This window comes from Vicugna pacos, chromosome 17, assembly GCF_048564905.1.
Source record: "Vicugna pacos chromosome 17, VicPac4, whole genome shotgun sequence".
Classification (NCBI taxonomy): domain Eukaryota; kingdom Metazoa; phylum Chordata; class Mammalia; order Artiodactyla; family Camelidae; genus Vicugna; species Vicugna pacos.
In genome coordinates, this window is record NC_133003.1 from 49,457,097 (window position 1) to 49,475,676 (window position 18,580).

Consider the following 18,580-nt stretch of genomic DNA (forward strand, 5'->3'; position numbering starts at 1 on the left):
TCGGTCCTCCAGAGACAGAGAGGCCGGAAGTTGTCCCCACCGGACCGCTGGGCTGTCGGGTAGCTGACCTGAGGCGGCTTGAACCACATCTGTCGACAGTTTGGCGTGGTTGTTGTGGCCAAGGGTCAGTGTGAGGGGCTCTGGGGTTCTGAGCGGGACAATGGCGTCTCGGGCAGGCCCGCGAGCGGCCGGCACCGACGGCAGCGACTTTCAGCACCGGGAGCGCGTCGCCAAGCACTACCAGATGAGGTAGGAAGCGAGACGAGGAGCCTGCAGGGCCAGGGACGCGACGCCGTCCCGGCCTCGGGGTCTTGCTCCCCAGCCTGCCTCCGCGCACCTGCCAAGTCCCCTCCTCCCGGAACGGCCTGGGACCGGTCCCCAGTCCCGGAAAGCTCCGTCGCTCCCGTGAGCTCCACCCCTCCATCATTCTGTGCCTTGAGGGGTCCGGCCCCGCCTGAGCGCTGCTGCCCCGCTGTCCGACCTGGGGGACCTACTTTCTAATTGAGCCTCAGTCTCCTCAAGGGAGAAAAATACAAGGGAAAAATACCTACCTTTTCGGTTTTGGTGAAGAATTAGCCAGTAAGTCGCGTAAAGGACGTAGCATAAAGTCTTGCACAAAAGTCTGCCCAATACGTGGTAGCTGTTCTATTTTGGGCTGTTTGGGAGATGTGGAGCCTAAAGTTCATGCTTGCCCTGCCTAAAATGAATTTTATGAACCAACCCCTTCCCCCGTAAGGGGTGTTTTCTACATTCGTTTATTCGATCAACAAATACTTATTGAGCTTCTATCCGTCATGCATTGTGCTAGGCACTGAGGATATACGCGAAAGCAGCCCTGGTCTTGGTGTGCATGTTATACCGTTAATTAAAAAGTTTATTGACAAAGCTGGTCCCCGCCTTCATAGAACTTGAAGTCTACAGGTGATTGGTTTCCAACACTACCCCCCCCCCCAGCCTTTCCACATTTTCCATAATGAATATTTTTAAAATTAAAAAAAATTGTTGTTAAAAGATTTTCTTTCCTTTTATCCATTAAACTTTCCCAGAATCTTTTCCACATCTTTTTCTCCAGAGTTTTAAAGAATGACAGGTTCTTTGGACCCTCACTTTACTCTTATCCTTAGACCCTTGCCTTAAGGGACCTCACAGCCCAAGCCAGTGTTTTCATGCCTGTTCAGAGGAGAAACTCTGTCCTCAGAGGTGTGAAGGGGCTACATTTAGGACCTGAGAGAATTCAAAGAAGAGAAATCTGTGCTTCCTTTAGATGAAAAATGTACTCTAGCTGGGGAAATATGGGCAGCCTGAGTTGTTTTCTTTGCTGTCAATACCTCCCTCCATAGGCTATACTCCAGTGCTGCAATCAGAGTCATCTTACACAGCCCTGAGTTACTCTTCTGCCTTTTAGCTGGCTCTTTCATTGCGACTTCAGATCCTGCTACTCCCTTCCCCACCACAGCGTACTCCTTCCACACCCAACCACTTGCTTTCCTGGAACACAAATGCTCGTGCCTTCTTGCCTGCATGCTATTACCTCTGCTTGGACTGCCCATCTCCACCCACCCCTCAGAGCCTAGCTCCAGTATCAGCCTTGGCTAGACAGCCTTCTCGGACAGCTCATCCCCAGCCAAATTGATAACTCCTTCCTGTGATCCTGTCTATTTCACAACATAGACTTACTAGATCTTTTCCAGTTTGTTTTGTAATTATTTTCTTTGTACCTTGTGCCCAGCCTCCAGATAGGAACTATATCTTATTCACATTTGTCATAGTGTCCAGTATGGTTGCATGGCTTAGAGTTGGTGGTAAGAAAATTTTCAATGAAAGGTACTTCTCCCTCTGCTCTGCCCCACAGCGTGACCCTCAAGTATGAAATCAAGAAGTTGATCTACGTGCATCTGGTCATATGGCTGCTGCTGGTTGCCAAGATGAGCGTGGGACACCTGAGGCTCTTGTCGCATGATCAGGTGGCCATGCCCTATCAATGGGAGTATCCCTATCTGCTGAGCATTGTGCCCTCCCTCTTGGGCCTCCTCTCCTTCCCCCGCAACAACATCAGCTACCTGGTGCTATCCATGATCAGCATGGGGCTCTTTTCCATCGCTCCCCTCATTTACGGCAGCATGGAGATGTTCCCTGCGGCACAGCAGCTCTACCGCCACGGCAAGGCCTACCGCTTCCTCTTTGGTTTCTCAGCCGTCTCCGTCATGTATCTGGTGTTGGTGCTGGCGGTTCAAGTGCATGCCTGGCAGTTATACTACAGCAAGAAACTCCTAGACTCTTGGTTCACGAGCACACAGGAGAAGAAACGTAAATGAAGCCTGCCTGACGGACTGCTGTGTGAGGCGAAGCCTGGGCCTCCCTCCCAGTGGAGTGAGAGGGCAGAGGAGCTGTTCTAAAATCTCCGGTGATTTTGGCAGCAGCTATGTTGGCACCTAGTGCAAGCTAGGCCCAAATTCTGGAAAGCTCCGTCTGTTGCCATCAGCTGGTGGTGAAACTGTGTTCAATGTATTCATGGTTGGTGGAACTAGGTGATCAGCAGCTGTGAAACAAACTTCAGCTGGTTGAAGTTGAGGTCCTTCAGGGTTTTTCTTTTAAGACTGAGCTTCATTCTTGCCTCTTCCTGGTCATTCTCTCCACTTCCATCCTTCACCCCTTAGCCACCGAGACCGAAGGAGTTAGGGAGTAAATCAAATTCTGCTTCCATCTATAGGTCACAGGGCAGGAAACATTTGGGAGGCTGCTTCCCCTGCAGGCTGTGGTCTCTACTGTGAAGCAGTTTAATTAAAAAGACCCTTAATAAAGTAACAGCTGCCTTGTCTACCCTGTGCCTTGTGTTCAGGATTTGACAGTGTGTGAAAAGTGTATTGTTTGAGTTACCTTAGACACTAGGAGCTTGGTAGAAGCTCCCTGAGAAACCTGGCAGTGGCCGTGGGGAAGTGAACTGGGCGTAGGGAACCGAAGTCATAGTTGCAACCCTGCAGCTGATTGGCAGGAGCTACCATGGGCCATACATTTAATCTCTACCTGTAAAATGGTCCGTTCTCATTTATCCAGCTTGGGTTATGGGCTCTTCTTTTGGTTGGATATTCATGTTTATCATTCAGTGTTAACAATGTCGGTTATGTGTCTAATACTGTATTATGGTATCCAAAAGGATTTTGAAGTATCCTGCATATAGAGAATTTGCAGTCTTTGTGAAACATGGTATGCATGTGAAACTAATGAACACAATAGGTAATGATGTGGAGCAGATACGTGAAAAATAGAAGTGGGAAAGAGATCCGTGAACTCAAGGCCTTTTCTAAAGGTTTGGCACAGTTATTATTTATTGCGTGAAAGGTGTATATCCCTTTGCTCTTCACCTGCTTGGCTTTATCGTGTTTGGATGATGCCCAGATCTCTAACCGCAGATCTTTGCACTCTCCAGAGTTGGTCATTCTTTTGTTCTATAAACATTAAGTATGTACTCAGTCACTCTTAGGTACTGGCAGTGCTCCTAACTACGCAACCGCTTCCTCTAGGTGTCCTGATTAATCATTTCAAACTTAATGTGTCCCAAACTTAACCCTTTGCCTTCTACCTCGTACCCGTTCCTCTTCCTCATACCTGTGTGCAGGTGAGTATACCGAGAGTGCAGCTCTGGATCATCATCATTAAGTCCCTACTATGTGTCATTATTTTTTTCAGCAACTAAAATTCCCCAGTCTCTTTCTGACATTTCCAAAGTGTGGTCCCAGGGCATCGCTCCTGCTTTATCTCCAGTGCTCTCACTCACACTGTCTATCTCAGTCAGCAGAACCTCTTATGAATCCCCTTAATGGTTCCATATGTTTTCAGTTTCCTTAAAACTTTCCCATTTCCACTTTCATACTCTTTTTACTACTTATCGTTCAAGACCTAGTTTATATGGTAATTCTGGAGCCTTCTGGTTCCTTCAGTTCAAGGAGTGAGGGTTCTTTGAACTCACATGACATTTTAATTTTACCTTTTCTGTTGACAGAATGACTAGTTTACATGTCTTTGCCTTACCCCTTGCCCAGCATGGAACGTGTAGTTGCACTCTGAGTTGACTGGGTGAAGTAACTTGTCCTACTGTAGACTGTTTCACAGAGGAAAGAACTAGACTGAGGCAGGGGGAGAGTTTGGAGAGCAGAGAGGAGCAGATGGATATGAGTTGGTGATGGAGTTACATGCATCAGGCACAGACTGTTAATTTTCAAAGAATCAGGATATTACTAATTATAGTTCTTAAAAGAGCTTAAAATGTGTTTGATTATTCAAATGGTACTTTACAGTCTTGGGGTGCTTTTTAGGACCAATTATGAAAGTTATTGTCACTGCAGAAAAGCCAGTTGGTTCATTTTCGTTTTCTACTTCTTGGGTTGTTGGGATTCTGCTTTTCCAATCATTTTTACCCCCTGCCTCATGGTTGTAGTATTCCCTGAAGCAAACAAGAGCCCCTTTGAAAGGGATCTTGATTTACTGGTAAGACCACTGTTTTTGGGCCAGAAGACAGAGTCAAGTACCAAGACCAGCCCTGCCTAATTCACAGGATTGTTTTGAAGCTCAAATAAGGTAAAGTCTTGTGAAGGTGCTTTAAGAAGTATGTAACACTATATAAATGTGAGGAATGGTTGTTATACTCTGATGTTTACAGAGCTAGAGGGTGTAGGCATTTTAAGAACTCTTAGGGAGCATTGAGTCCATGAGAAAGGCAATGTGTAGTGGCAAGAACACAGTCTGATACTAGACTGACTCAGGTTGGAAGTCTAGCCAGACATTTCACAGCCTTTTGCCTTGAGCAAGATACTTGAGACTCTGTTTCTGATCTAACACACGGGGATCATAGTAGCTACCACCCAGGGTGGTTGTGAGGATTAAATAGAATAATATATATAAACAGTATAGTACATAGTAGGTGCTTAATAAGTATCAAAATCCCTTCCCTTGATGAGCAGTGTTGGTGTTTCCCTCTCAGATTGTGGCTCCGTGCCTCTTCTCTTAAGCATAATTTCTTGCCTCTGTATTCTGAAGGTTGATCCCTTCTGGAAGAGCAGAGGTAAGAAAGGGGCGCTTATGTAGTCTTGGTTTTCATTGGTCTTACCGGTCGGCCCTCCCTGACCAGGGAGCCCTGACAGTCGGCACAGTTGCCCCAGAAGACCTTAGGAATCTGCCTTTACAGGAGGAGCCTGGAGATGCTGCCATGTTGTCTGACCAGAGTTCACGCACAGCGCACGGGTAAGGCTTTGTCAGGGAAAACAGCCTCCCAAGGCCCCCCGCGGTGCACGCTGTACCTGAGTGCGCTCAGGGGCCTGCCAAGACCTCCTGAGCTCCTGGCTTGGTCCCCAAGTAAAGGTTGTTGGAGCATGGGATCTGGATCGGCTCATTCAAACCACAGGTGAAACGCCTTGGCCGTTTTCCAAGAGGACCGGGCCTCTGTGCTGCAGGCTCACCGCACACCTCTGTTGCGTTTACTCCAGTTGGCCACCTCCTATTCCAACCACGGAACTCCTCCCTTGTATACACTTGCCAAAAAATCCCTACTCTCCTAGCAGTCTGATCACTGATAACTCACCCCGGTAAGGCCTACTAGTCCGTTCTTCCCAGCTATTCCAGTTTCTTCCTTCACACTGTTAACCCTGCCAGCTCATCACTTCAGTCAGTCTCGAACTTCTGTGGACCACAGGGCCCAGAAACCACAGATCTCCCCAAGCAGTGAGTTCTGGCAAGAATTGCTGAAAAGCATGGGGGTGGGTCACAGCTCTCCATTTTGTGTATGGACAAGTTAATCTTCCTAGTGTTTCCTAGTCTGTAAAATGGTTTCATAAAGATTGATCTCAAGGGTTGTAGGACCAATAAAGTGAGATAATGTGAGCAAAACACAGGGCCCAGAGCCTGACAGTAGGAGTTCGGCAAATGTTGATCTGACCCACTCCCGTTCCCCAGGGTGTGCTGGAATGTGCTTTTTACCTAAAGCCCTTTTTGGAACAGGCTTCACAATAGCTAAGTAAACCAGCAAAACCATAAATAAAATGCAGGTCTCCTTTTCTCTCTTCTGTCTGCCATTCTTGTTTCTTCCTCTGCTTTTTCTATGTGCTCCTTTTCCTCCCTTTGTATTCTTTCTCTCTTTGTGTATGTATGTGTCTCTTTCATTTCTCTTCTGTTTCTCCTACCATACCTTAGCCGGGGTCAGGGAGCAATTAACCAAGTGCCTTCATTGTGAGAATCAGATCAAAAGATAAATGGGATCAAAAAAGAAAAATGTTCTAGAATGGAACCTAGTTTCTCACTTCATGCCCCCAGCATTAGAAAACACATTATCAGTGTGGATCTAAACCACTGTGGGTTAGGCGAAGGTTTGGCAAGACTCCCTAGCCTATCCTTGGTATGGCAAGACCATGCTTTCCTTCACGTCTGACTGACTTGTTTGCAGTGATGGGCTCTAAGGCCACAAGACGGAGCTGTGCCAGGCAGGCCCTTTTGGGTTCCCAGGAGCAGAAGAGAGTGAGGCAGTGGGAGGAGAGGCCATAAAGGATGGTAGAAAGAGAAATGAACTGTGATAGGCTGGCAGAATCGGAGCTCCTTGGGCTAGAGACCTTGACCTTGACCAAGTCATTCTCCTTTCGGCTTCCTTATTTCTCTATGAAATGAAAAGTTCTCATTTACCTGTCTCATAAGGTGGTTAGGAGGGTCAAATATGAAAGTGCTTATGCAATGTATCATAATTGCACAAAATGTATCATAATTTACATTTAGACGAAATGTATTATAATTTACATTTATTCAACTACAAAGCACCTATTTCATGACACCCACTGTAGGCACTGGAGAAATGTAAAACATAAACAGTCCTTCCAAGGAACTCAAAAGCTAGAGGATAATGGGTACAATGGGGTCGCCAGACAGTGGACCTGACTTAGGAACCAGAATTGGCCTAAAGACAGCTATGGTCAGGCTACGGAAAGGTGCAGAGGGACAGCAGCAGTCTCAAGATGCCTTCACCCAGAAAGTGTGCCCCAAACTTTTCTTTCCACTGCGTGTGTCACCAAGGTGAGGGCTGAAGCAGCTCAAGCACTCCACGAGCAGGAGGAAGCTGTGGGACGGTAGGGAGGGTCCCCACAGAGAATGGAGCGTCGTCAGCATCGGAAACCACACGAAACCAGGTCAGTGCGTGGGGCCCACAACCTCAGCTCCAGGGCTCAGCATGAGCACCGGGGCTTTCTGAGCAGACGGTACTGATTAGTGGTTCCTTGAAGCCAGAGGCCCCCATGGCAGAAGGGCCGTAACTGGCCAATGAGGAGAGAGAAAGCTAGGCACTGAGAGTCAGCCAGGTGGGAACCAGGGTGCAAATGGGGACATGTGAGGTTTATGTGCATCCATAGTGCTTTTTTGTTGTTCTGCCCAACTCTCAATGGTGCCTCAGTCAGCTCTGTCTTTAGCACCCAATGCAGAGTAGTACTTAATAGCTCTGTTAATCCTCTAAGTGAGAGGATGAAGCATGCATCCAGGGGAGATCCAAGTGGAGGAGTGTGTTAAGGGGAGGGTGAGATCTTCAGGGTGTTGCAGGAGTGGGAGGGGTTAAGAAATGGGTGCAGCCTGCCATCCCCCTAACCCTGTGCTGGCCGCTTTTCTGTTACTTCTCTGCCAGAGCAGGAGCCTCTTACCCTCCATGCAGGAGGAGTGGGGTTTTGGTGGGACAGGGGTCCCTTAGTTCCTCCGCTTGGAGAAGAAGGAATGTGGCTTGGCTGGCTGGTTGGGGTCGGGGCGGAGCTTTGGGGCAGGGCGGGGCAGGTGCAGGCTGAGGCAAGGGCTCGGCTGGTACTGCGCTCCCTGCTGCTGCACTGCAAGGCCCTGCTGCCCACCTTCAGACCGTCCAGCCATGTTCTGGGTGCCTTGACCCCACAGAAGCCCATGGGGAGCCCCAGACTAGCAGCTCTGCTCCTGCCTCTCCTCCTGTTGCTCATTGGCCTCTCTGCCTCCGCTAGGATTGGCTGCTCCTACCTTCCCTGCTGGAGCACCCGCTGTCTGCTGGCCTCCCACATGGTAAGGTGCGCCTGCCGCTGCCGGGTGGAGTCACCTGATTGGCACAGGCTGGTAACGCTCCCCAGTCTCCTGCCTGTCCATTCCTACCACCCAAGGCCCTGTGCTCTGATGGCGGCCTCACTCTGTTCTCTGCACTGTATTAAAGGGGTAACCAAGGTCCTGGTGCACTGAGGGCATGGGCAGGGTGGAGTGGAAAGAAAAGAGCCAGAGTGGATGGGCTGTTAGCTTATGGGCCTCTGAATCAGGTGATATGAGGCAAAGACCTCAGGGAGAATGTCCATGAGAATCCCTACTAATTAACTTCTGTCCTTTCTTTTCCCTACTGGGCCCTGTGCCTTCAGGATGACAGTTTCACTGGTGAGTCTGACTCCCTGCCCTGCTCCTCTTCCCCATCCTTCCATTCTAACTTTTGGTTCTCAGTCTGGAAAGTCTCATAGTATCAATGAAAAAGCACAGGGTTTAGAATCAGGACGAGCCTGGATTTGCACTGTAATTCCGCCACATAGCCAACATGTGGCTGCAGACAATGCTCTTAACCCCTCTGACGCTCCATTTCTGAGGGGTACAGAGCGCGATAGAAACGACTGTACAATTAGAACTGTTGCCCCTGAGCTGTGAGGAGGATTAAATGAGAGCCAGGTAAATCTCCAGGCAGCCCCCCCTTGACTGATCCCTCCCCCTTGTCAGTAATGCAACAATCATCCTTCCTATTTTATGGTACATTCTGCTTTACAAAGCATTTCCCACACATTGTCTGATGTGATCTTGACAGCAGCCCCGCTTTATGAATGAGGAAGCTGAGGCTTAGAGAGGTCTGTAACTTGCCCCAGGTCTCTCGGCCAGGATATAAGTGGCAGAGCTCAGCCTCAAGGCCAACTTGTCTGAGGCAGGAGGGACCTCCTGGAACCCTACCATTTGATTCCCTTTTCATTTTTCACAGGACAGCCTGTGCAAATTCCTTGCTGTAACTGGCCAGCCCGGCCCCTCTCCCCAAAGCCTTGGTGTGCTTGGCTCTGCCACAGCCCCAGCTGTTGGTGCCTACGTCTCTTGTCAGGTCCCTCAGGTATGAGAAACAGCCCTTTGGGCCTGTTGAGGAGGAGATGCAAATTACGGGTGTACTCGGGGGCCCCTTACGCAGAGGCAAGTGAAACTTGCCCTAGAACAGGTGTCTGTCCCGTTGCCAGCCTTGGCAGAGATTTAGGCCATCCTGAAACAGCACACCGTGACTGGTATTTGTGAGTTCAGTTGTGTTGTTTTGTGAAGGTGTTTCTCCTTTCAGCTGGCACCAATTCTTGGGATTAGAATGTTTTCGTTCTGTGAGTTTACTATTATTACCTTCTACTTGTAAAGTAAGACCTGTCTTACTCAACTCTATTTTCCTTGCCTAGCTCAGTGCCCAGGATATACTAAATGCCCATATACTGCTTAAGAATCGACAGTTTCTAATTTTTCACTGTTACATATAATGCTGCCATGGACATCTTTGTATACATATAGCTTTTTCTCTACTTAAGAAATTAAACCTTTTTTGATTGTGGCCTAACTTTTAGGACTAAAGAAGTTTGATATTATTACCCTCCTTGATAGGAAATGACCGACTATCCAACACCAGGTCACATCTCCAGGTAGGGAGGGCCCGTGACGGGCTGGATAGTAAATGTGTCATTCTCTATGCAGGTCTTCAGTGGGGCTGGTTCCACCTTGTGGTGCAGAAATCCAAAAAGTCTTACAAGTTCCAGTTCTGGTCCTGTCAGACACACAGGATGCCGGTGTCCACCCAGGTACTCTCCCTGCCAGTTTCAACCCTGCCCTTTTTGGCCTCTCATTCTGTTCTCCAGCCACACGAGAGATCTGGGAAGCATGGAGATTAAGTAGACTATTCTGCCCATTACACAGTTAGGAACACTGAGGCTTAGAGGTTGAGCAGCTTGCCTGTGCTGCCCCAGGTTCCAGAGTTCCTGATTCCTGGACTAAGGCCAACCTTGCTCTCTGCCTGCAGAGGAAGCTGCTGAGTAGCCGTTGCCTGTCTGAGAAGGACCATCACATCTCCATCCCCTCCCCAGACACCTCCCACAAAGGGCTGCGCTCCAAAAGGATGCAGCCTTCAGATCCAGAGGCAGTGGAAGGTCTCTCCAAACCCGACGCACGAAGGCTGGGAGGTAGGCTCATCGTGTGACTGGGGATGATGCAGGCAGGTAGCGGTGGCTGTGCTAAGGCCAAGAGACAAGCTCCCCAAACCCCTCTTCTCCCCAGGGCCCGAGTTCTCCTTTGACTTGCTGCCTGAGGCACGGGCTATTCAAGTGACCGTTCCTCCAGGCCCTGAGGTCAGCGTGCGTCTTTGCCACCAGTGGGCACTGGAGTGTGAGGAGCTGAGCCATCACTTCAGTGCCCAGGTATGGAGTCCTATCTGTCTGTAAAAGCCAAGTCACATGTTACTCATTGCACAAATAGGGAGACTGAGGCTCAGAGAGGGACAATAATTGTCCAAGACCTCCTTACAAGTCTGCGTGCCTCGCACTGAGACTTACTTGGACTTTACAGAGTACAGGGGGCCTTGTCACCTGGCAGGAGAGGGAAGGAAAGGGCAAGCAGAGACCTGGGGCAACCATGAATGCCTAGCAGAGAAGTGAATATGGCCCTTAACCCCGGTGAGAGGCCCCAGTGAGATTCAGGTTACTTTAAGGGGCCTTTTCAGTTCCCTCAAGAAGCTGTTCTTCCTGGGAAAATAACAAAGTGGTCACATCTGTCTCAGTACCCTTCCATCCCCCTCCCTTTTGTCACTGCCCCTGAGAGAATGTCCCCCATTCTCCCAGCCCAGACCCTGGCTCCCCACCTCTACCTCCAGTTGTCACGGGTGCCCTTGTATACATTTGGCACCACTTGCAGAGACTGAAGCAGTACCCCTGAGTCCCTCAGCTCTCTTCATTCATAAAATGGTGGTGACACCTCCCGAGATCACCGTGATGCTAGCATGTAATTAACTGAGTTGGTGCTTCTAGCACCTGACACCCTACCTGGCATGCACTAGGGGCTCAATAAATGCATATTCCTTTCCCTGTCTCCTCCCTCCCCCCATTCCATATATTGAGCCACCTAGAGCAGATGGTCAGACTACAGAGGAAATTTCTCAGTGGAGGAGAAGTCTCACGTAAGAGGAAAAGTAGGGTGTGCTGGCCACAGTCGCACCTTCCTCCTGCCCTTGTCTAGGGTGCCTACCCTCTTTCGCAGGCATCTCTTCTCTCCCTTTGCTGCTTTGTCCACAGAAAATTGTGTCCGGGGGCCACACGGTAGAGCTGTCTTATGAATTCCTCCTGCCCTGTCTGTGCATAGAGGTGAGCAGAGGGACAGGTGTGGGTTGTCCATGGCCCCACTCCTGACCGCCCTGATAGCATAGTTGGTCAAGACTGTCTCCAGTAAGCCGGGTTTTAAAAGGACTGGGTGCTAACAAGATGCTTGGGAAGACTGATGCGAGCATGACTGTGAGTCACACAGTGTGTCAGGGATGGAGGTGCCCTGCTGATCATGGGACATTCTTGGGGGTGATTCCAACCTCAGTCCCACCCAGACCCAGCTTTCTTGGATTGAGACCTGGCCTCAGGCCACAGAGGCAGAATAGACAGCTGCCTTCACTGTGGATTCTGGGGCATCAAATTGCCAAAAGGTTCCAAATGGCCCCAAAAGTCTCACTCCCACTAGTCTCCATGGCAGGCCTCCTCCTCTCCTTAAAAGTCTGAGTTGCCTGGCATCAAGCCTCCGTTGGACTAGACAGGAAAGGCAGGGGGCCTTGTCACCCAGGAGGAGATGAATGGGAGGGTGCAGGCAAGGAACACCTGCCAGGGGTGGGGGACAACCACTGGGTGTTGGGCAGTCCAGAGGGAGGGACCCCCAGGGCACTGGGCACCTTGGGGATCGCTGAGAGTGGAGGCCAGGGAAGGCAAAAGTTGAGGCATGCGGACCTCACGATTTGTCTCTTTCTGGGGTGAGGTTCTCCTCTCCAGGAGAAGAGGACTCAGCCCTTCACTCACTGATCTCGCTCCTGTACTCCCGAGTTCCTCCCCCAAGTGCCAAGTGCCACCCACCCTTTCCCCCACGCCACTCTGCTCCCCGCTCAGTGCCCTGCCAGCTCAGGCAGCTTGCATCGGGTCAAGGTCAAGCCAGAATGAGTTTCAAGTCTGAGTGATGTAGGAAAAGTTATTCCTCTGACCCTCCTTCCCTGCTCCCCTGTCTCCACAGGTGTCCTACCTTCAAGAGGATGGTGTGAGGCGCAAAAAATGTCCCTTCCAGAGCTGGCCTGAAGCCTGTGAGTGCTGCTCGTGTGACTCCTGTGCACGCACAGCCTCTCTCTGTCTCTCTCTCTCACACGTGTGCACACGTACACACTTCACACATGTGTTGGAGGAAGTCCCCAGAAGGCATGCGGGCGTTTTCTCTGGAGTCAGTGGGGGAAAGTCATGGGTTACCACGTCTGCTGATCAACCTGCCCATAAATCAGAGTACTGAACCTTGTACTAGGCACTGTGGGAGGTTCAGGAATATGCAGCCCAGGAGGTAGTGCCCTAAGAGGATGGACTAGAAGATCTGGGCTCACATCCTAGCTCTGCCACTTAGTCTTCTCTGAGCCTCAGTTTCCTCATCTGTAAAATAATGATAATTGCCCTGCTTCACTTTCCAACTCCTTATTTTGTAATTTTTATTTTTTTAAACTTTTGTTATGGGGGATGATTAAGTTTATTTATTTATTTAACAGAGGTACTGGGGATTGAACCCAGGACCTTGAGCATGCTAAGCACGCGCTCTACCACTGAGCTCTACCCAACTCCTTATGAGGCTTGAATTCAATATCATATGTGAAAGTGGCTGGTGACATCTGTGCATATTGTGCCCAAGCTGAAGAGACAGGATCCTCAAACATGACAGCTGAATAGCACAAAGCAGCCTACGGTCCAGGGCAGGGTGGCAGTTAAGAACGAGACTGTGGGCATGAACTCAGGAGAGGGAGAAGTCCATCAAAGCTGTCGTGAGCAGAGAAGGTCTCCTAGAGGAGGTGACACCTGAGCTGGGCTCAGAAAATGGGCAGGATTTAGAAAGAAGAGAAGGAAAGGGAAGGCACTCCTGCTTCTGAGAGGAACCTAAGCAAAGATACGAAGATTTTGAGTCTGGGGAGCAGCAAGGAGCTGGCCAGGATGGAGGCGCAGGAAGGAGAGGAGACAGCTAAATAGAAAACGTAACAGGAGGGGCCGGAGGACGCATGCTCACTTATCAGGCACCTAGGCCAGGGCCGTGCCAAGCACCTTCACAAACATCGCCTGGTGCCCTGGGGATAGGACTCGGGCCTCCCCAGGCCTCACCCTCTGCCCCTGCTGCCTGCCCAGATGGCTCGGACTTCTGGGCGTCAGTGACATTTACTGACTACAGCCAGCACAGTCAGATGGTCATGAAACCGACACTCCACTGCCCACTGAAGCTGGAGGCCTCCCTCTGCCAGAGGCAAGGCTGGAACACCATCTGTGAAGACCTCCCCAATGCCACGGCTCAAGAGTCAGAGGGGGTGAGTCCGGCCTCCCAGGACCCGGGTGGGCAGGGCTGGGGCCTGGGGCCCTGCTCCCTGACTCCCTTCTCCCACCACAGCAGTACGTCTTGGAGAAGGTGGACTTGCACCCCCAGCTCTGCTTCAAGGTACAAGCATGGGCAACGGGACGGGGAGGGGTGTGCGTGGTGCCTGGAGCTTGCTGACTTGCCATTCTTGCGTTTCTCAGTTCTCTTTTGGAAACAGTAGCCACGTTGAATGCCCCCGCCGGACTGGTGAGCCAACAAGCGACCCCAGCTGGGACCCCATCCCACCATTTCACCCTCACCTGACTGTGACTGAGCCAAACTCAACCCCCGCCCTGACTTCTCTGTCCACTGCAGCCCAGCTCCTATCACCTTCCGCCAACAGGTCTCTCACCCGATGCCCTTTCTCACCCCCTGGCAGCCCCCTCCTGGAACGTGAGCATGGATACCCAGGCCCGGCAGCTGATCCTTCACTTCTCCTCACGGATGCATGCCACCTTCAGTGCTGCCTGGAGCCACCCAGGCTTGGGGCAGGACAGCTGGGTGCCCCCTGTGTACAGCGTCAGCCAGGTATGGCCCAGCCAGGGCTCGGCCCCCACTAGGACCTGTTGATTACAGCACAGCAGGTGGAGGCCAGCAAATCTCTAACTGACATCATCTGGTTATTTATTTACCTGAGTGGTCTTTGTTCAGCTGCCTCCTCTGCCAGTCAGTGGTGTCTTCGATAGAGCAGTTTCTCATCCTTTTAGTATCTGAGTCTACAGGAGTAAAGAGAGGCAAGAGGCTGGCCCTCCCACCCCCAGGTGTTCTCTGGCCCACTCGGACTGCCGCTGCATTTTATAGCGATCGATGCCTTCTCTTGAACCCAGCTGTCCTCTACCCTGGCTCCCCTGCCTGCCTCCACAGGGCGTCTGGCAGGAGTTCTCTGAGTATCTTTGGGAGGCAGGGCCCTGGAAGCTGAGGGCTCTTTGCTGAATACTGTAAACCACTGACAGGCTTAACCCTATTAATGTAAACCAAAAACAGTCTGACTGGCCGACTCTTTTCTGTATATCTGACATAAAAACCACAGTCAAGCCGCAAAACCACAGCAGCAGGCTGACTAAGCATGGCCAGCTCTTTTGAGTTCTCTCTTACTCATTTGCAGCTTGTTTGTTTAGTACTCTATGAGGGCTCCCAAGCAGACAGGTGGTAGCAAATACTTAAGATTTAAGACAAAGTCACATGGGATCATCTAAAATTGAAAGCTAAATCCATGGACTCCTTTCTGTGGGCTGGGAAAAGACCACCTTCATTGAGTTTAACCATGATTTGAGAGCCACTGCATCAGGACCTGCCTGGGGTCTGGGACAGGGGCTGGGGTGGCGGGTAGGGAGTGGAGGGTGTTCCCAAAGAATGGAAACTGATCAGCTCCCTAACCAGCACCCTCTTCACACAGGGTAAATCCACATCCTGCCTGTAGACAGATGGCTATCAGTTCTGCCCAGTTCATCATGTATTTCTTGAATGCTTACTCTGGGCCCACTCTGTATTAGGTCCTGGGAGATGGAAGAGAAGTATATGACACAGTCTGTGCCTCTAAGAAGTCCACAGTGTCATAACGGCTGCTACTAGTAAATGAACCCACCCTGCACTGTGTGTTATAAAGGGCACTCAAGTGCATATTCCCATGTGGTGCTTTCAATAACCCAGGAAAATAAAGATTATTATCTCTCATACGCAAATGAAGAAACTGAGGCTCAGGGAGGAAGGTAGCTTATCTCCACGCAGAGATCCCATGCTGGGAGCCACAAAGGCAAGAGTTTAGCCTGACTTTGTTAGCTGTGGTCTCCTGACTCAAGTTGTAGAGTCTTTAAGTTCTTTCCAGTGGACAAGCTGCCCCTTCAGGTGTGCAGGACAGAGAAGGGAGGCAGTGTATAATTAGCCTCCTGGTTTGTGAGCTGCTGGAGCAGAGACAATGTCTGTGCCAGCCTTGCCTCCTCAGGGCTTGGCACAGAGTAGGCCCCTAGAGTGTGTTTGTTGACCAGGGCCCAGTTGCCTGATTAAGGTATGTCTGTGCAGCAGTTCAGATCTGGGAATGATCAGCAGAATCTGGGAATGAAGCCTGGGAAGGCTTCTTCTTTGGGTGGCACTGGACCCTAAGCCTGGGTTGGATTTGGGTGAGGGGGTGTGGAAAGGAGGAACACAGGAGGGGCAAACACTCCGAGGCTGGACAGAGCCCACCTTGCTTCTGTGGGAACATTCCTGCTCTTTGTTCCAACAGACTCAGGGCTCAAGCCCAGTGACACTAGACCTCATCATTCCCTTCCTGAGGCCGGGGGATTGTGTCCTGGTAAGGAATCCTGCCCTCCCTCTGCATACACTCCCCTGGCATCTACTCCACAGGTGGCATGTGGGGCAAATCCAGTCTGCAACAATGTTTGGTCAGGCCAGCATGATGTTCAAAATTGGAATTTGCTGCCACCCTTTGAATATTGGGAGATGTCATTTTATAAAGCTGTTTTCTGACATCTCGTGAAAAATCAGAAAACCTGGTGCTTTGTGTCCACATTCAGGCCTGGTGATAATGGGCTGGAGCTCAGTGGTGTCTGACTACTTCAGTCAGGACCTGTGCCCTCCAGGCCCTCATGGATGCCCTGGTAAACTTTGGGTTTACTTTTTGAGTTTGCCGCTCTTGACCTTGTTCTGTGCCCAGCTGGAACTGCACGAGACACAGACCCTGGGCTGGAGGAATTCCCTAACCAGGGAGACTTCCCTTCTCCAACCCCATGCCTCCTTCTACTTTCCCTGGGAGGAGGGGCTGCCCTGGCTCACAGGGGTGGGGGGCTCTGTGCCCTCAGGTGTGGAGGTCAGATGTCCAGTTTGCCTGGAAGCACCTCTTGTGTCCAGACGGTGAGTTCTTGGGAGGGGAAGGGGTAAGTGGGAGGTTGGGCACTGAGGAGCTTGGCTGGGCCTCACCCTGCTTGACTCAGTCTCTCATAGACGCCTGGGGCTTTTGATCCTGGCACTGCTGGCCTTCACCACCCTCTTGGGCGTTGTTATGGTCCTCACCCGCCGTCGCCCACTGTCAGGTAAGCTCACTCGGGGGGGATCCTGGGCATTCAGACCTTCTTGGCTCCTAGGTTAGTTGACCGCATCCCTCTCCTACCCAGGCTCCCTTCCCAGACAGCCACTGCCCTGCCGCTGCGCCTAGCTGTTACCCGAGGCGCTGAGCCTCAGGCTGCCTAGTGAGCGGGAATGGTTCAGGCAGGGCAAAGGTCCCTCTGCAGGTGGTTCACTGTGCCCGTCTCTAGGCAAGAGGCTAGTGAGGCGGAAATCCAGCCTGCCCTCGCCCCTTCCTGGGCAACCAAAGGCACCCTATAGGCTAAAGCTGCATCGGGTGCCTACCCCCAGCGCAGATAAGAAACGGGGCGGGCACCCTATCATGTAGCCCCGAGGCCAGGGAGAAGAGGGCTGGGCTGTCTCGGCCCCCTACCCCGTTCCTCTGTTTCTCCCACCTCCAGGCTCGGGCCCAGCGCCGGTACTGCTCCTGCACGCGGCGGACTCCGAGGCGCAGCGGCTCCTGGTGGGAGCGCTGGCTGAACTGCTGCGGGTCGCGCTGGGCGGCGGGCGCGACGTGATCGTGGACCTGTGGGACGGGACGCGCGTGGCGCGCGTGGGCCCGCTGCCGTGGCTCTGGGCGGCGCGGGCGCGCGTGGCGCGGGAGCGGGGCACCGTGCTCCTGCTGTGGAGCAGCGCGGGCCCCAGCCCCGCCGGCGGCCGGGATCCCCGCGCCGCGCCCCTTCGCGCCCTGCTGCGCGCCGCCCCGCGCCCGCTGCTGCTGCTCGCTTACTTCAGTCGCCTCTGCGCCAAGGGCGACATTCCCCCGCCGCTACGTGCCCTGCCACGCTACCGCCTGCTGCACGACCTGCCACGCCTGCTGCGGGCGCTGGACGCGCGCCCTTCCACCAAAGTCACTGGTTGGGGCGGTCTCGGGGCCCGATCATGCCTGAGGGGTCGCCTAGAGCTCTGTCGCCAACTGGAACGCGAGGCCGCCAAACTTGCAGACCAAGGCTAAGCAGAGCTCCAGCGCAGTCCGGATATCTGTGGCCACACTGGCGGGAAGCCCACCGAGTGAGGCTTGTACACTGGAATCCTTGGGGTGCCTTCTCCGAACTACTGGCCAAAAAGCCTCACTCTGCCTTCCAGCCCCGGAGCAGAGCATCTCACCCACTGTCCCCACCCGTTTCCCACGCGTGTCAGGCTTCTGCCTCAGGCTTATGTTTCCTCAGAACCCAGGGAGAGTCACTGTTTCCTGAGAACTCTGACCCCAGGCCTGTTGCGGGTGGGGGACCGTCCCACTTCCGCTCTCCAAAACGCCAGAGAGAGAGTAGTCTGCACATGCTCCAGTCCAGGCGGGAGAGGTTGGACAGGGGTGGGGAAGGCAGGGAGAGTGGCAGTTCTGAGTGGGAGGTGGCTCTTGAGGGGGTCGGGGGAGAGAAAACCCCTTTGGGAGCCAGGGATGCCCCTTTCCCAGACCAAGGAGGGAGGGAGGTAGGGAGGCCTCTGGACTCAGGGAAAGAGGCTTGGGCCCTGGGTGGCCAGGTTGAAGAACGGACTGTAGAGCTAGAGATATAGAAAGATGAATAAAGGCAAACACGATGGATAAACTAAGAAACACATGGTGCTTCTCCAGTGTGCCTGGGATGCCAAGTTGGGAGAGGGGTCAGCAAGACCATGCCTGGGGGTGGTTATGCATCATTTTGTGGCCCAAATCCTCCACGTCCACACCCACATCCACATCTGTCACCTCACGAGCAATGCCTCTGAGAAGGCAAAGGAGATCCCAGAAATCTTGATCCTCGCTGTGATTCTTCAGAGAGAAGAAAGGAAAACACAGGTTCAGAAAGGTGGTATGGTCCATTGTCAGGCAGCCAGCCATGCCAACAGCACAAGTAGGACCCTGTCTACCTGGCTGTGGGTCCTGGGTTCCTCCCCCACAACA

General features: G+C 52.0%; 2 protein-coding genes and 1 long non-coding RNA gene across 6 annotated transcripts; 2 read left to right on the forward strand and 1 right to left on the reverse strand.

Moving 5' to 3' along the window:
* Window positions 1-2,818, forward strand: JAGN1 (jagunal homolog 1). The gene is made up of 2 exons (XM_006206821.4): window positions 1-249; window positions 1,853-2,818. The coding sequence occupies exons 1-2, from the start codon at window positions 161-163 to the stop codon at window positions 2,313-2,315; spliced, it is 552 nt and encodes a 183-aa protein (XP_006206883.1). The 5' UTR covers window positions 1-160; the 3' UTR covers window positions 2,316-2,818.
* Window positions 2,819-6,762: 3,944 nt separating this feature from the next.
* Window positions 6,763-14,553, reverse strand: LOC140686818 (uncharacterized). The gene is made up of 2 exons (XR_012060783.1): window positions 14,271-14,553; window positions 6,763-7,093 (listed from the first exon to the last, which is right to left on the reverse strand). It is a non-coding gene; the product is annotated as an uncharacterized lncRNA (long non-coding RNA).
* Window positions 7,614-18,245, forward strand: IL17RE (interleukin 17 receptor E). Of its 4 annotated transcripts, none has more exons than XM_031686244.2 (16): window positions 7,614-8,043; window positions 8,385-8,400; window positions 8,984-9,106; window positions 9,721-9,824; window positions 10,043-10,202; window positions 10,297-10,436; window positions 11,307-11,375; window positions 12,277-12,343; window positions 13,416-13,591; window positions 13,672-13,719; window positions 13,800-13,845; window positions 14,018-14,166; window positions 15,860-15,928; window positions 16,437-16,488; window positions 16,569-16,667; window positions 17,100-18,245. In XM_031686244.2, exons 1-16 carry the CDS (start codon window positions 7,735-7,737, stop codon window positions 17,651-17,653), a joined length of 2,181 nt encoding a protein of 726 aa, XP_031542104.2. In that variant the 5' UTR covers window positions 7,614-7,734; the 3' UTR covers window positions 17,654-18,245. The 4 variants fall into 4 exon arrangements, with proteins under 4 accessions (XP_031542104.2, XP_072797916.1, XP_072797917.1 ...); XM_072941815.1 differs by having other exon boundaries at window positions 13,675-13,719; XM_072941816.1 differs by lacking the exon at window positions 8,984-9,106 and having other exon boundaries at window positions 7,615-8,043.
* The last annotated feature ends 335 nt before the right edge of the window (window positions 18,246-18,580 follow it).

Bases quoted from the DNA above. Each gene is read 5' to 3' on its own strand.
- JAGN1 (XM_006206821.4), top strand. From the start codon at position 161: ATGGCGTCTCGGGCAGGCCCGCGAGCGGCCGGCACCGACGGCAGCGAC. The intron at 250-1,852 runs GTAGGAAGCGAG...TCTGCCCCACAG, and splicing joins GCCAAGCACTACCAGATGAG to CGTGACCCTCAAGTATGAAA.
- IL17RE (XM_031686244.2), top strand. From the start codon at position 7,735: ATGTGGCTTGGCTGGCTGGTTGGGGTCGGGGCGGAGCTTTGGGGCAGG. The intron at 11,376-12,276 runs GTGAGCAGAGGG...CTGTCTCCACAG, and splicing joins TGCCCTGTCTGTGCATAGAG to GTGTCCTACCTTCAAGAGGA. The intron at 13,592-13,671 runs GTGAGTCCGGCC...CTCCCACCACAG, and splicing joins CGGCTCAAGAGTCAGAGGGG to CAGTACGTCTTGGAGAAGGT.